This window comes from Heloderma suspectum, chromosome 5, assembly GCF_057233095.1.
Source record: "Heloderma suspectum isolate Gila_16-S chromosome 5, 16-S_ref, whole genome shotgun sequence".
NCBI classification, from domain to species: Eukaryota; Metazoa; Chordata; class Lepidosauria; order Squamata; family Helodermatidae; genus Heloderma; species Heloderma suspectum.
This window is the reverse complement of record NC_139462.1, coordinates 41,569,033-41,587,007: the sequence shown is the minus strand read 5'-3', so window position 1 is coordinate 41,587,007 and position 17,975 is coordinate 41,569,033. Positions and strand designations below refer to the sequence as shown.

Genomic DNA, 17,975 nt, shown 5'->3' with positions numbered 1-17,975 from the left:
CAACAGCTATAACGACTGGTACATTTTACAACTAGGAAGTTCTCATGCTAAATCAAAAGTGGAGGTCAAGGAACTTTAAGAAAAGGTACAAACATATCACCAAAACAAAAACCACATACCACAAGGGCTGGAAAATGGTCCACTAAAGGTTAGGTATACAAAATTTAAAATCATAGAAAGGGACAATGTCATGGGCACAATGACATAAAAATAATATTGCAGAAGGAGAAGAATGGGAAGGCCAGCATCCATCAATTTGTTTTAAGTCTCTCCTACCCAAGAAATTTGGTCCCTGGAGGCCCCAGCTGAAGGATTCGGCTGACCAAACTTTCTCCCTCATTAAGTGGGGGAGGAGCCGTAGGCAGGTGAAGTTTACTGAGTACATCCAAAGCAGCAGTGAAAGAAAGAAAATAAATAAGCTTTATGTATTTTTTTCAGTACCCCAGTGCCACTGTCTGCTGAAAGTGGAATTAGCCTGTACATGAACAGGTTTCTGCCTTGATTTTGTTTATGTTTATGTATGCCCCATTGGTTACAAGAATTCATAAAATGAGCTCCCCCACAAAGATTAAGAACCTTGTCTTCAGTAGGTTCAGTGATATGTTAACCTTGCTTCTGATATTAATGGGAGCAAGATCCAGTCTTCAGGACTGATGAGCAAATGCTACATAAGATTTGGCTTGGCAGGAAGTGTTCAGTGACTCTGATTTCACTGCCAGGACGCCACCCAGGAAAGTGCCAGCGCTACAAGACATAGCCTTGAAAAATGATATGAAAACTTAACACATGTGAGTTTTCATAGACATTCCTCACCAGGCTGAGAGAGAAAAAAGTTGTTGATTTTACTGTGAGTGTATTGGAAGGAGGAGAAACAGGTAGATAGAGGAAGAGAAGAACTGAAAATACAAAATGTGACAGCAAAGGCATTCTTTACTTTTGGGTTTGATGCATTTATTTAAAGAATTAACTAATTTTGAAGGGAGCTTCATGTAAACCCTAGAAGCAACCCCTTAGTTACAGATGTGCATCTGCCCATAGCTTCAAGCTTGGGAATCTTCTCGTTCCTCTATTGAAACACAGCAACAACAAAATAATGGGGGAAATCATTGATGATTTCCCCTGCTATGCTGCACTATAAACTGAATGACTAACCACCTCCCCTTACTTCTAAAATCCTATACTCCATAAACTAAATAGTAATAAAGAAAATTGGCTGAATTTCTCGGGGCTACAGGGCCTTAAATGGGTTTGGATTTGCTTCACAATGGATTTAAGCTGTTCCTCTTGCATCTTCATCCTTTTATCTGTTTCCAGCTGAAGCCATTCGCTCTAAGCAGAGGGGGTTTCCTTTGATCATCCAGTGCTGGATGCCACCATTGGTAAGGAAAATTGCCGATAAAATAAAAGTGTTAACAACTGCTAGTTTCAGCAGAAAATTGCTGAAACAAGTGCAGTGTGTCTGATCTTTCTGTGGGGTACTGCAATATAGAGGATAAAATGCAATCATTGAAAATATCTAAGTTCTCCTATTGCTTTGGCCCCAGAAAAATCATAGGTTTGTGCTTCCCAGGCAGTCCCAATTACTGACAAAATTCCTACTGAGATAACACAAGTTCCTCCTGAAGGGAGCTTAAGCTTGTGTTGAATTTTTCAAAAGACATTACATATATATATTTACAAGATTTCTGCTATTTTTTATTTACTCTTAAAAGTGAACTATGTAATTAATTGATGACGATCACAAATTTGTTTTTGCTTTAACAGCCTAGCATGGATAAAGCAGACTTATTCCAGGAAGCACACTAAACCTTGCACTGTAGTTATTAGTGCTTTAAATTAAAAGGCATACAAGCTTATTGAATTATTGCTGGCCTAACAGTGTTTTATCTTGCACTGCACAGCCCTCCCCAGCACCATACGCTACAATAGTCAACCTTTTCACTTCCAGTGTGGAAGTACTGATCCAGAGTAGATCACAAATAGAAGAAAACATTTATTTCATGTTAAATTTTTATTTTGGGTGATTAAACAAAATCTTACCCAAGAAACTGAGCACCTGAAGGCCCAACTTCAATGAGTCGGCTAGCCAGACCTTCTCCTTCCACCATTGGAGGCATGGTGGCCAGTCTATGACGTTTGACCAAACGACAGGTAACTCGAGTTGGAGCAGTGCATTTTCGGGGTGGAATAATGATTCGAAGCCCATTGTGTCTGCAACCCCGCATAGCACCACCTCGAGCATCCACCATGAAACTGACCAGGAAGCTGAAAATTGGGAAGGAAAATTAGATATGATTTGCCATCAATCATGATGTGTGTTACTAAAAATATTTTCTCTTTTAAGGCACAATCCTATGCATGTTTAGACAGGAAAGAAGTCCTACATCTTCCAGCTGTCCTCAGCCAGCCATGCTGCCTGAGCCATGCTGGGAGTTGTAGGACTTTTTTCTGCCTAAACATGCATAGGATCGAGCCCTTAGTGTACCAAACTTCATATGTCCATACTGGCCATTTTTAATAGCCAGTGTTAACAATACTTATGTGTATGTGTCACTCTATATCTACTAGTTTTAAAGTATCTTATTAATTGCATTAACAGATATAGCTATTATCTGGTCTCTTTTTAGTAATGGTATTGCTAGAAATCAGAGAGCTATCAAACAGATATATAAACTAAATTGCAAAGATACTTGTTGATTTTTTAATTTGATTAAATGTATGTGTATTTCGGGGCCTGCAATTAACTAATTTCAATGGGTTGCACTGCATAATTGCACAGTACATAATTGTTTGTATAATCTGTGCTAGTTTATAGATGTCCATTATCAGTGTCATGATCAAATAAGATTATTATTAATACTCTTAGTAATCTGAATATAAAAGACATTCAGCTACTAAGAAATTACAAAGAGGATACTGTAAATGGGAAAAAAGCTTTGTTAGCTTCAGTTCTAGTAGATTTTTGTATCTTTACATAAGCAAAGAATCTTGGAGATGGGCACTTTCAACTTACATAAACCTCCCTCTGCATAACACCTGTTGCATTTGACGTTGAATTTTAGACCCAGTTATTTTCCTACAAAGAAAAATGAGCTAATATCTTTCATTCTTTAAAAACTAGGGAGATCCACACCAAATGGTGCAAGTATGTATGGAAATATGGCCATGTGATGGGCTGAAACTGATGGGCAAATGCCAACCCAATTTTCCTTTCCCCTCTGGGTTTGCTCCAATATTTGTTCCCCTTGGTCTCCACTTTGGTCTCAGACCCTTAAAATAAGTGCATCCTTTAATACCTTATATAAATTCTTTATATAAAAAAACAAATACAATTTCTTCCCTTTAGATCATCTTCCATGTTCAGAACCTTTTACCAGTCAGTTCCACATGCAATTGTAACCAACTTTCCAAGCAAATCAATGTGGATGATGATTAGGAGCCGCAATCTGCATGCCATGCACTCTGGATCTCTCCTACTCCTCCTCCCTAAGCTTGCCAGTACTTTTTTTTCCTGCCCCTTAACATCCATATGACAAACAAAAATTCAGATGGTGAAGTGTTTCTGAGTTTGCAACTACAGAGATGGGAAAGATTTCACCTTCTGAATTTCCTCTTGTCATGCTGCATTTGAAGACGCAAGAGCTTGCAACCCCCCCCCCCCCCCATGGCAACTCTATTCCCTACAAAGTGCAATCCAGTGTGGGCATTCCACCACAGATTTCAAAGTGAAATGGATTGCACCCACATTCTGCCAACAATTTGTATACTAATTGTACAGACAGCAACTAGTATGCCATTTCTTAGAGATGGGTGCTTTTGTAATTTTAATAAGAAATGGTATAATGGCAGTTGATGACAATGGAGGATGTGTGTTTTTCTTATTTTACCCCCCGTGGAAAAGGGAGGGAATTGGGGGAACCAAATGGTGGGGTCCTGATCTGAATTGGGGCCGCATGCACTTGCTCTGGAGTAAAAATAAAATAAAGGTAAGACTCAACTATATGCTACCACCAGATCCCCTGCATCTATCACCATAGTAGCACTGCCTGGAGTTTCCTTTGCTAGTGCCAGCAAGAGCAACCTCAGGGATTCCCTGCTAGTGCTAGCAAGGAAACCTCTTCCCTTATCCCCAGGCTTGTGTGTGTGCTTGTTTTCTGTGTATGTTTGTTTGCAGTTATGCATGTGCTTGTGTGTGTGTACATGTGCATGCATGCAGATTACCGCACCCTTAGAACCCCTGCACTATACAATTAACACAACATATACTTTGACCCTTAATCTAATGCAAGAGCCAGTGTGGTATAGTGGTTAGAGTGTTGGACTGGGAGCCGGGAGATTGGGGTTCCAGTCCCCACTCAGCCATAGAAGCTCACTGGGTGACTTTGGGCCAGTAACAGACTTTCAGCCCAACCTACCACACAGGGTTGTTGTTGTGAGGATAAAATGGAAAGGAGGAGGATTACGTACATTGCCTTGGGTTCCTTGCAAGAGGAAAAAAGGCGGGGTATAAATGCAATAAAAAAATAAAATGTTGAATAGAGTGAAAAATGAGGAAACATGAATTTACAAGATATGGATTTGATTCCAATGTTCATTACTGCTAAAATGTTTCATTCGGGGGGGGGGGGGGGCTGCTTCTTTTTTTGTGGTGAGGCTATCATCTTAACTTGTTTGCCATGTGCTAAAGAGACCATTTCATATACCACATTTTGCTGTAATCTCCATAAGCAGTTCAAGCCCCAAAGCATAATCAATATGCGGCTTCTAAATCTAAGGAAAACAAAACTTTTAGGCTGTTTCTCCCACTTCTGCTTTCAGTATTCGAGGCAACCCACTCCCCCCCTTCCCAAAAATGTTATGTTCCTACATCTAGATGAATTCCTACACTTCCTGCCTGTGATTACAGGGTTTTGACTTGCATTTAACAGCCAGCCCAAATAAATTGCTAGGTCTCTCACCTACTGAAAAGTCTTCTGAGGGTCTTACTTCAAATCTGTAGCACCTGTCTTTTGTCATTTTACTGCAGATTAGGTGCAGAGGCCTGATCAGGACCCTAGCATGGAGGGTAAGGATTTCAAGGTCTAGATTAGGCTCACTGCACCTACAATAAAGTAAATATTTTTTAAAATATAGCCACTAGATACAGATTTAAAGTGATGTCTATTTTGGCTCACTATTAACTTCAGTTATTCCCACTAATGGGACCAAATGATTTATGAAAACACTGCAACTAATTTTTATCAATGGCACACTTTTTGATATAAGAATAAAGACATTAAATAAATACACATGACCTATAAACACATACACATGATCTATAAACAATATAGGTTAGGAAGGATTATCTGAGGCTTGCTTTTGTTTGCTGGGGAAAGGGGTGTTAAACCTCAAGGTTTAGCTGATATGTCCTAAGGGGCAAATCTAGTTGATCCCTTATGCTTCAACTAGCTCATCTCTTCCTTGATGTGGCTTTCTGTCTACAGAAGGTCTGTGGCTGTCTGTTTACAGAAGGAGAAGGGCTGTCTACAGAGAATGGGCTGGTGGCAGAAAACTAGTACATGCAGAACTGCACACACCAAAGGGAATGGGAAGAATGTGACATCTATGGATAAATATAAACTAGATGCTTTATAAGACTCTCAGTTGGACTTCCATGCACATGTAACTACACCAGAGAGGGGGAAATTATGGTTGTGTTCTTTTTACTAGTGCGAACACACACAAAAGATACCACATACACATAATCAGTTCAGATATGATGGTACATTTGAGTTAGTTAGGCAGGCAGACATGCTTCTCATCACAGAGTTTGAAACTACAGTCCTCTGTGGACTACATCCATCACAGCCCCACACAAGATGCTTTCTAATTAGATCATTGTGATTACTGTTTGATGAAGGGAAACAAGGAGATAGCAGCAGCCGGTTATTCACAGTGTGAAATATTAGATACAAAACAGCTTGATCAGGTTGCTTCAGCATTTCTCGAGCGCACAAATAATAACGGACAAAATAGATATGCTGCATTTTAGATAGACAGCTAAAACAAAGAGACCAATGAATTGCCTGCTTAAAAGTTAATGGGAGTCTTTCTCCTTGCATGTTGACTATTGACTGACGTTTGAGATAGTAAGGATAGATTTTCTGCAGGTGCAGTCTACATTTAGTTATGCACTGTAATTTTCCTCTGACTTTGATCAAATTTATGCATTTTTACCTAAATGAAGGAGTGCAATCCAAAACTTGGTAGCTCAAGGCATTTGCAAACTGGCTACAGCACTCTCTTTTTGAGTCTCTCTGTCTGTGCGCACGCACACATACATGTGAGGATTTACTGAAAAGCTAAAATAGAGTTAATGGTTTGCAGCGCACATGCTTTATAACAACATTTTTGTAGGGTGAGTATTTAATTGTAGACTGAATTTTGTTCCTAAGGAAATGTTACAAGTCTTTCAACAAGTCTAAGATCTACTTTAAAATGTTTCCAGTTACTTTAGATAGCCAGTTACTAATAGCTGCAATTTTTCTGTGGGGTAAGGAGTATGGGAGGAAAGCAATGGAATTGAGAAGATTTTAGAGGCTCCTTGTCGGGAATATTACTTTCCTTCCACTCTACAAATGAACATCTTAGATCGCACCAACTGCTGCATAGTCCACACAGGCAGAAATCATATAAAGTATCATAGAATCATAGGGTTGGAAGGGGCCTACAAGACCATTGAGTCCAACTCCCTGCTCAGTGCAAGAAGCCTGATTCCCAGGCGGTCTCCCATCCAAGTACTAACCAGGGCTGACCCTGCTTAGCTTCCGAGATCAGAAGACCCTTTGCTCGTCTTTCGCCTATTCTAAATAATGAATGGTATCAATGTACCAGAGCATCCTGAAGTAAGTACATGAAAAGGATGATGGAAGGAAGGAAGGCGAAAGGAAGTCAAGTATTAAAAATGAAATCATATATAAGTTCACCTGCTGATGTCATGGTCAAAACATGGAGAGGAGTGGCTGCAACAGAAGAGATAATTTAGCAAAACAAAAAAGAATGGATGAATAAATGAATGAAATAAAAGGAGGAAGAGAAGATGTTTTTTACCAACACATGGAGAGATGTAAAGTGAATGCGTAAACATAGATTACAGAGTATATGCAGGAGCAAAGTTGAATGAAACTGGATGTCCCTCTGTGATCTCTTTTAATGGGAGTGCTCAAGCATTCAATGCAAACTGAAAAGTTAATCCACCTCCAAAAAACCTAGAGGCCACCTAAAAGCACTTTCCTGTATGAATGATATAGGTAAGCCCATATTCATGCAGATTCTGCACATCAGCCATATATATTGCAGGCAGCAGTTGTGCTTTATTTAATGCATCTAACAAATGGGCAGCTGCAAAACATTATACACACTATGTCAACATTCCCCAACCTGGTGCCCTCCAGATGTTTTAGACTTTAATTCCCGTAGCCTGGGCCAGCATGGCCAATAGTCTGGAATGCTTGAAGTTATCACCCAAAACATCTCAAGGGCATTAGGTTGGGGAATGCTGCACTGTGTCATAGTGCTGATACAGCTAAGAACTTTTCAATGAGCTCTTATGGAGGGACCATAACATTTTAATAAGACATCATCTGGAATTTACAGATGAGTTCTCTAGTGTATTTTTTAAAAGACCCTAAATAACCCAACAACAATTGCCATCATAAATTGCAAGATCTTAACACTGACTGAACAAATAGGGTACTATAAACAGATATGTAATTCACAGCAAAATCCTATGCATACTACTAAGAAGTAAACCCAACTGAGTTCAATTGGACTTACTTTCCAGATAAGCATTATGTGATTGCAGCCTCAGTTATATTTTCTTGACATTTAATTCTGAGAAACTGATAACATTAAATGCATGAAGAACTGACATAAGTGGGATTTAGTTATGATAGAGCCAAGCTTTCATCATCACCCTTAGCTGTCTTTTTTCATTACTCACTTCCTGAAAAATTTGTTCACTATCGTCTAATTGCATATCTGGGCTCATTTCCAGTCCATATTCCAGATTTACATATTTGAAAATATTTAGTATATATCTTGCACTTGTTTCTTTTTCAAGGTGTTCACATGTTCATATTTGGGTAACCTTCATCATCTACTACCTTTCCTGGAATCCTTCCTTCCAATGTTTTTCCCCACATTTTTCAACTGAAAGCTGTATGCAAGCATTGCCATCCTTTTCCATGATCAGGAAAATTACATTTTATGAAAAGGAAAAGTATGTTCTCCTGTTCATCAAAAGCAGCAGTAATCTCACTTAAGTTTTTTCGTCCATTACACTGATCTCAAGTGGGCAGACTATTCATGTAAGCCTTTATCTTCTCACAAGATACGACTCTGCTCTTAATAAGACATTTTAAAAAATGAGACATACTTTTTCATTTAGAAATACTTTAACAGTTTATGAATTTATTTTATCTTATGTTTTTGACAATGGCTTTCAGCTTCTAGCTGCTAGGTCCTGTTTCCACTGCTGTTCGTGCAGATACCATATTGAGTAAAAACAAAAACTATCATTTACCTTGTTAGCAATGATCCAATATCCTTTTTTGAAGACAGGCAGCTAAGAATGATAACTCTAATTATTTTTCAATTTTAAGCACCAAAAAAATTAAGACAGATTTGGAAAATTGCCTTGGGAAAGCATTCTTGGGCCAGCTTTTCACAATTAAAAATCCTTCAAAAAGAGCATATACTATTTGGTATCAGCTATTAGAATAATGCAAAATAAGAACTGTAGATCAGTATCTTTGGGAACACTCTCTCAAAATAAAACTGAATGGGACCAAACGACCTGAAAGGAAGACCACCAAACCAACATAGTTTAAGCTGCATAATCCAAATGACTGTTCAGACAACATGTTCATGTACAATCTGTGTGTGAAGGGGATATAGGGTGTATGGATAAAACTTAAGCAAATAAAGCTTGCATTCATATAGGAACACAGGGCATAGGAACACAAGAAGCTGCCTTATGCTGAGTCAGACCATAGGAACACAAGAAGCTGCCTTATGCTGAGTCAGACCATAGGAAGCTGCCTTATGCTGAGTCAGACCATAGGAACACAAGAAGCTGCCTTATGCTGAGTCAGACCATAGGAACACAAGAAGCTGCCTTATGCTGAGTCAGACCATAGGAAGCTGCCTTATGCTGAGTCAGACCATAGGAACACAAGAAGCTGCCTTATGCTGAGTCAGACCATAGGAACACAAGAAGCTGCCTTATGCTGAGTCAGACCATAGGAAGCTGCCTTATGCTGAGTCAGACCATAGGAACACAAGAAGCTGCCTTATGCTGAGTCAGACCATAGGAACACAAGAAGCTGCCTTATGCTGAGTCAGACCATAGGAACACAAGAAGCTGCCTTATGCTGAGTCAGACCATAGGAACACAAGAAGCTGCCTTATGCTGAGTCAGACCATAGGAAGCTGCCTTATGCTGAGTCAGACCATAGGAACACAAGAAGCTGCCTTATGCTGAGTCAGACCATAGGAACACAAGAAGCTGCCTTATGCTGAGTCAGACCATAGGAACACAAGAAGCTGCCTTATGCTGAGTCAGACCATAGGAAGCTGCCTTATGCTGAGTCAGACCATAGGAACACAAGAAGCTGCCTTATGCTGAGTCAGACCATAGGAAGCTGCCTTATGCTGAGTCAGACCATAGGAACACAAGAAGCTGCCTTATGCTGAGTCAGACCATAGGAAGCTGCCTTATGCTGAGTCAGACCATAGGAACACAAGAAGCTGCCTTATGCTGAGTCAGACCATTGGTCCATCTAGCCCAGTATTGTCAACACTGGCTGGCAGGGATTCATGCAGAGATTTTTCTGGCGCTAGTTGGGGACATCAGGGATTGAACCTAGGAGCTTTTGCATGCAAAGCATGTGCTCTACCCACCGAGCTATGCCCCTTCCTTAAGAGGGACATAGATATAAGATCTATGCACAATCGCTGTGTAGAGGATGGAAGGCAACTGTAGCAGGTGTCTTTCCACTCTCTCCTTCACATGTTGATTGTATTATTTTTTATTACTATTATTATTATTATTATTATTATTAATTACATTTCTATACCGCCCCATAGCCCAAGCTCTCTGGGCGGCGTACATATGTTGTCTAAACATGAAACCTTCCCTTTGATCCGTTGTTTTGTTCCATAAGCTATAATACATGCAAGGAGCTCAAATGCTTGGGAAAATGTCATCTTAATTCCTTTCAAAAGAGGTAATCAATCTATATCTGCATGGCATTCCTGTATGGAATAGTATGAATGTGTATTCTGCACACACACAATATCGGAGATCTTTGTGCACACACAACTCTTTACACTGAGGTAGTTGTAGAAGCTGAGCATATAAAATCCATTATACCGAGTAAAATTAACTGAAGCTTATGCATTTTGATCTACTTTATTTATTTTTTAAAGCTTGCTAGCAAAAAAAATAAATAAAAATCTGACTGATTTCATCTCATTTTAGTACCAAATGGACAGCTGTCAGATGATAAACAAATCACATGCCAGCCTACATCAGTTCTGTTGTAAAACCATCTTTTCATTTTAGTCTCTTTGCTTCATCTGGACCATCATTGTCAGTCCCTCTAAATCAGATATCTATCCAAATTGTTTGTAGATGTAAGCCTATTAACAATTAAAATGTTTAGGCTATCAAACTGCACTTAGTAATTGAAGGTATAAAATGAAAAACATAGGTCTTCAGAGTAGCATAACATCACAGTAACGTATTTGGCTATGAAACTCTGCTAACCTGAACTCTGTATTTGCCATTTTGTTTAAATGAGTGGGGCGGGGTGGGGTTCCCTTCACACACACCACCATTTTTCAGATTCTAAGAGTTGTATTAATAAATCACGTGTTTCAGTTCATTTTACTTTTCTCATAAAGTAAGTGTTGTATTATGCAGGGCTCATGGAACATTTTTTCTGTTTTTCCAGATTCAAATTTTTAACTTTGGCTTAAAATGTTTACATGAGGCAAATAACAGTGCAGTCCTATATGTGTCTACCCAGAAGTAAGCTTCACTGTGTTCAGTGGGACATACTCCCAGGTAATTGTGTATAGGACTGCAACCTAAAAAAACCTATTTCCCTGGTTTACATTTTCTGCACATACTTCCCATTCCAGAGTTTTGCACTGTGATACATACACCCCTCAGTGAGTGCGGTTTCCCTGTCACCTCAATGGGAGGAGCAGCTTCTCATGTGCACAGCTATGGGTTATGGAGTTGTCGCCTCCCAAACATACAAAGCTGCAAGAGCTTTGTATGTTTATCTGCTGCTGGATCAGGACCATAGCTTTTCTAACCCCTACCCTTTCAAGCCCCATTCAGTTGTTTTCCACACACAAAATGTATGAATGGAAAACAGAGCAGTGGCACTGTGCTGTGGTCCCATGTCAACATCCTGTTGGTCATGCCATGCAACCTGGGAAGACCCTACATGCGAGCAACCGCTCATGCATAGGCTTGATCGTGCAGAAGTCCCAATTGTGTAGAAGCCTACATGTGGACACCTGCTCACATACAGCACTTCCCTATGTTGACATCCTGGGAACATGGCCAGAGCCATGCAGGACACTGAAGGCAGAGGAAGCAGCATGGTCCCACTGCCCCCTTGCTCACACATAGCTTCTAGACAGGGAGACAGCACTTCTTAAGATTCACTCTGTTGAAGCCTATACCTGAGAACTGATGGAGGCCTCCTCAAAGCTGCTAAGTATCATAAATGCCACTGGTATGAAATATTACAAGGACAGAATCAGAAAAACCAGGTGCCAGTTATTACCTAGTATAAAACTTCACCTCTTCAAAACTACTAACATTTCCTTTAAGTGTAAATATTTTAAATAAGTATTACCATATAGCATGTCAGCCATAGCCTGCTGAGATGAGGATTCCCAGTGATTTCAATGGTTCAAAACTATATTTACGAGTTTTAGATCTATCTTAAGGCGTGTCCACACTACCGATTTAAACCAGTTTCAAACATGTTTCAGTGTCATGGTTCCGAAGAAGGAACTGCTTGGAACTGTGGAAATGCTCAGGATCTCCAAAAAAGATTTTTCAGAATTCTTGGGAGCAGGAGTCATAATGGTTAAACCTGCTTGAAATTGGTTTAAATTTGAAGTATGGCCGAATACTTTGGCATTAAGACAATAACACTGTAAAATGCACATACAAACTAAGCATTAGTTCAGGCTCTTGAGATACCAATCATTCTCTTTGTCTTCTGCTATGGATTACTTACCCAGAATGAATAGGGCTAGCAGAAAGAGTGACATTATCCAGGTTGTCAGGGCTCCAGCTTAAGCGATATGAATTTCTTTCACCTTCTTTGGCCAGTGTGGATACCTGGAAAAACAAAGAAATTAGTTTTCTATTTTCTTACACCCCCCCTCCTTTTTTTATTTAGAGCCTCTAACCAACCCAACTAAAATGTTTTCTATACCTTGGATGGAATTAGTTTGCTAAAGCCTTTGAGAAGCTATACAATTCTAAAAGTATAGTGTTCTGAAAAATAATCATATATGTAATTAAGGATGTAATCCTATGGCTGCTAGACAGCAGCTAGACGGCCATAGGATTTTTAGTTTTCTGGGAACCAAGCTCAGAGCCAGTGCTCCAAGGTCGGTTCCCAGAAAACCAACTCCCTGCCCCCTCCCCGGTGCCTTGTAGGTGGCACGGTTTGCCCCTGGCTCCACAGTCATTAGAGCAGTGCGGCGTGGCTGAAAAGGGGGCGTTCCTTGGGGAGGGGACCACGGAAGTGCCGTTACATTGCTTCCTATGTGCTGTCCAGCCTTCCCCGCCCCTGCTCCAAAGTGCCCTGGCTAAACAGACAAAATTGGCTGTCTAGCCACAAATCCAGGGCAGCCAGAGCACAGAGGAGAAGATCTCCTCTGCACTCTCCCCACCCTGCACTGGATAGTCGGTCTCCTCTGAGTTCAGAGGTGGCCGACTATCCCCATAGAACTGCACCCTAAGTTAATGAGTAGGCATGATTAACCTCTTAGGGTGCAACGCTATGCATTTAGACAGAAAAAAAAGTCCTACAACTCCTAGCATTCCTCAGGCAGCCATGCTGTCTGTCTAAACATGCATAGGCTTTCACCCTTAAAGACTAATACATATACTTCTAGGTCATTTAGATAGTACTATAAATTCTGCTCTGTAGATTCAGCTCTGCAAACTCTATATAGTAGCAAAACCTGTAATTGCTTCTAAAAAGAAAAGAGAAGGAAAAACATCTTGGTTGCCATGTATTGATTTTTGCAAAAATCAATCCAAACCTAGACTTGTTTCACTGTATCCCAATGCTTCTTCTCACCATAGTGTTCCTTTCGACAGAGCAGCTTTCTATTATTCTTTTCTATTCTGTATTAATTATTTTAAATATATTTTGAAAATGCTTCTGCCTGTCATATAATGATGTTCAAATTTGCTGAGTTTATTATTAAATAAAAAAGGTTGTACCCAAACATGTACAATGTTACTACATTACTGTTATTACATAACCCATGCCTGAAAAACGTGTGATTGGCCAAGTCAAATGAAGTCCATAACCTGCATTGTGGCCTGCCAGAATCTTGACATCTGCCCTGTTTCTGCAGCTCCAGGCAGGCAACAAAAACACGGGAGTTAATCAAGGCTTTCCTGGGCTGCCTTATACAGCTAGCGGGCTGTGTTCAGTCTGATGATTTACAAATTGTGCAGGTCCAACAGTGTTCAGCCACAGAGTTTAGTGAATACCATCACATTTTGAATGAAACCCAAGATGTTCTGGCCACTGCGTTTGCTGCATTTTATTCCACAAGTACCTTGCTAAAAAAAATTAAAAGTTGCATGTCTCTTTAAATAATACTAACTTCTATATTGTTCAACACACAAAAAGATTACATTCTTGGTTTTCACTTATAGTCACTGGCTACAATCCAGGAAAGTCATTCACTATATACATGGAAACAAGCGTTCACATGTATAAAACACTATATGAAAAGTTTCTCCATAGAGGATTTTATAGAGTTTTAATCACTGAACCAGAATTCTATCATTTTAACAATTAATTTGAATTCTAGGATGCATGTAACAGAAGCCACCATGTGAGATGGGTGAGCTCTGTCATTTACCCACAAGAGATTGCAGAATCTATATTTTTGTGCTAGCCAGAATACATTTGTCATTTGTAAACATTTCAAGTGGATCTTGAGTGGTTGCCTTAAAATATGGAGCATCAGGTTTTAGAATGAATAAAACCTATTGGGATTAAAATCAGCGGAGGACAGCTATTCATAGGCTATGTTCCACACTGGTCATCAAGATTACTAATCTCAGCACAGTGTATATACTTCAGTGGACTGAGGCGAAAGTGACTGCAAAGAAAACTGGTCCCAATAAACAGGTATACAGAGAATGGACACCACCCTTGCACAAATTGTGTCTTACAAATTACTCCTCTGTACACAACAGAAGAGGATACTGCCTTGTATCAACTGGACATTATTTTCTGTCTTCATTTAGAGTACCTAAGCATTTAACCTAATAAGAGTGTTAAAATCCGATGAAAAATTCAAAAACAACACACATGTTTGTTGCAGAGGTATTCAAGCATCTCTATCATACTAACGTTGTGCTGAAAGTTATGTGATAATATTGTGAACAATACAGTGGGAAATTGTTCTAAACCATTGTTTAGACAGAAGTATAAAATCATACACATCCGAAGTAAGAGGAATACTATAGAACACATGGAATTAGAGAGCTGGTCAAAACAGTGACAATGCAAAAAAGACAAATTAAGGGTGGGAACATTTAAAGTCACCAGTTTGACAGATCTGCAGAATGACCATAGAAGTCTCACCTGGTGGCTGGGGATAACAACCGTGTCATCGATCATGGTGCTTTCCCGCAAATAGGAGGCGTGGCTCAGCGTATGGGACCTGTCTGAACTGAAGGATCGCAGGCTGGTAGATTGGCAATATTATCAGCAGTTGAGATGGTGTTGTGAGGATGGGATTGTGGACAAAGCAAGGGAGTGAAAAAAGCATGCTATTAGCAAATATGGTGTAACCTCCAGGGGGGTGATTTAAACACTCCAATAAAACCTTCTACTTTTTCATTCTAGCATTCTTATAGGGAGCTCAGCCATGCCTCTTTCTTTTTCTCTCTTCTCTTGGTTCCAATGGAATCCAACAGAAGCACAACCAGTTCAATCTTCTGCTTAGAAATACCTTAAACTAATGACATTGTGTGGCTGAGTAGTTCCCTCTTACTTAAAAATAACAACATCCTATGAATTCTTTCTTTGTCCTGTTGAAGAAACCATTATTTGTCATTTAAAATTTAAGGAAACTGTTCAGGATGAAAAACTGAACGAAAAACCTCTGATGGTCAATGGTGAGTCCCTTTTTGTCCCCTGGAAGGTACACATGAGGTAGCCAGCCATATGCTTTCTCTGTAATGCAAAATTCCTCCTTTATACATCAACAGCATTTATGAATAAGCAATAAAAACACTGGCACTTTCATATGTACACACAACACTATAGAAAACCATTTGGTGTAGCAATGAGTGATGCAAAACAAAAATAAGCTACTTCTAAACAACCGAGAGCCTAACTGGACTATGTCTTGTCATCTCAGAAACAACGCACAACCACACCAAGCTAAATGGGGTCTTTACCACAGTTCTGTGCTTCAAATATTGGTTTTGAAGCTTAGATCATTGAAGCTATTACCAAACTACAATTTGTATGTGTGTAGGCTTGTGAGAAATACTTCCTATGTTTCTAATTGCCTAGAAACATAATAATGGTTGGAACAGTTAAGATTTTAGATGCAGTTGGGCAGCAAGGTTTATCTAAGTAGCATAATACAATGCAAAATATTGCAAATTAAAATTGTAGAGAGAGAAAATAATGTATTGGCCTCAGTCAATATATTTAAAGGAAATATTCTGTGCAATATGCCATTAACATTATTTTGTGACCTATGGCCTATGGGTTTAATTCTGCATGCAGTGATATATACAGACGTCTTGCCAGTTTTGTTGGTATTAAACCATATGTAACTGATTTCAATAAATGGATTGATTTCAGGCAATGGCTTGGACCCTAACTTCACTTCCATAAATAGAACGGAGTTTCTGCTTTCTCCTTCCCTCAAAAGCCCCCTGTGTCAACCAGAAATCAACTCCTGGGTACTAAAGAACCCTTGGGAATAGGTGTGGGAGCTGCAGTTGGTGTGGGGAGCTGGTGGAAATCACACCCTCCGTTATGTGGAGAGAGGAGCATCTTAGGATTCAAAGCCAATGTTACCATCTCTGATGGTATTTTTGGGCATTTTATATAGATTATGCTATAAAAGGGAATGATTACCTTCCAGTCACATTTTAAATGCTGAGATATATGACATGCAGTGCAATCCCATGCATGTTTATGCCTAGGTAAACCCTTCTGTATTCAATGGAACGTACTCCCAGCATAAATAAGCATAGGATGGCAGCCTTAAAGTAATTGGGATAAACATTGCAGGTTACAATAGTAATGTTACTGTCACGCATTTTGTTATTTTGTAGTAAGTTTCTAAACAGAGACAGTTGTGTGGCTGTTTGTTTTAACAAACAGCAGGTGTATTGTGACTCAATTCAGAACAGGACCGTTGTGGGGGCAAAGGAATAAAGCTTTCCTCCTCCATGCCATTGTCCTGATCTAGTTTGTTCAAATAAAACAGCCACAGGAGGATGGCAGGCATGAATAGCAACACATCTAGCTTGGCCCTGAGTCTGAAATCTTGTTCCATAGTACAAATGCTTGGGCTATCATTCACTTTTATCCTTTAAAAAACCTTTAGTAGCAGACCCCAGTCTTTATGAATCCTTCAAACATCTGGAGCAGTGCCATGCAAGGTTGGCAAAGGATTTGACACTCGAAGTGAAGGCCCTGCTTCTCTGTTAATGGAATATTTTAAGTGGTAGCAAGCATTCAATAAACAGATATATGGCTAAAACTATCATGTCTTTAAAGCCATCACTTGGCTCTTTCTCTAGTGACACCTATAATTCATTCAGTATATATGTGGATCCTGGGAATTATGTAGCTATGTACATGTCCCTTGAGTGCGAAGTATGGACTTTCATGACTGGTGCTTACACAAAGATGACAGAAATGTGTGATGATTTGGAATAAAAAAATTCCATTAACATTGCCAGCTCAGTGTTAAGATACTGTTCTCTTTAGCTACCTATGCAACACAAAATATTAAGAGTTTACTGCTGAAGTATTGGAGATAACATTGATCTGACAAAAATCAAGGCTGTTGATTCTAAGCAGTTCGGTTCGCAATTGGTTCTACCCTAACCCCTTCTTTATCAATATCTTTTTTTCTCTTGAGACATTTGCACTGCCCAGGCTTGAAGTAGCAGTCTGTAGATTCTTGAATAAAAGAGGCACGTAACAGTGGAGAAGCTGCACTGATACTGGGATTTGACTCTGTATAATTATTCACGTTTGTCAGAACAAGGGCATTCCTCTTCCACAACACAGTGAGAAAACAAATTATTTTCCTTCATCCTGGTATTTTCTTATGTATTTCCTATACACTTCATTAAGCTAAGGCACAGGACCAGCAATACTTTGTTTTTCTTTCTACTGTGACAGCTATATCATAATTGAATATGGGAGCCCATGACTAGTGTCACAGTAGTGTACTCATCATTATTTCCACAGAACAATGCTGTTTAGATATAAGAAATTATCATGTGTCATCATGACATTTTCTTAAGCCTCTCTTTAACTGGCAGCTTTGTACATGCCATAACCAAGTGTGGTAAGGTCTTGATAGAGATCATCATTAACTGCAACCTTAATGGTATTTTTGTGTTCTGCAAAACTGGTAAGACTCTAATAAATAAAAAGTTTTTA

At 39.4% G+C, this 17,975-nt stretch overlaps 1 protein-coding gene across 1 annotated transcript in view; it reads right to left on the bottom strand.

The window, feature by feature from the left end:
- ANK2 (ankyrin 2) overlaps positions 1-17,975 on the bottom strand; it is a 208,070-nt gene that overhangs the window by 55,942 nt on the left and 134,153 nt on the right. The window contains exons 26-31 of the mRNA XM_084859756.1: positions 14,916-15,018; positions 12,309-12,412; positions 8,564-8,605; positions 6,966-7,001; positions 2,041-2,265; positions 277-375 (exon numbers count right to left, since the gene is read on the bottom strand). Of these exons, the coding sequence (XP_084715882.1) occupies positions 277-375; positions 2,041-2,265; positions 6,966-7,001; positions 8,564-8,605; positions 12,309-12,412; positions 14,916-15,018 (609 nt within the window). The remainder of the gene's footprint in view (positions 1-276; positions 376-2,040; positions 2,266-6,965; positions 7,002-8,563; positions 8,606-12,308; positions 12,413-14,915; positions 15,019-17,975) is intronic.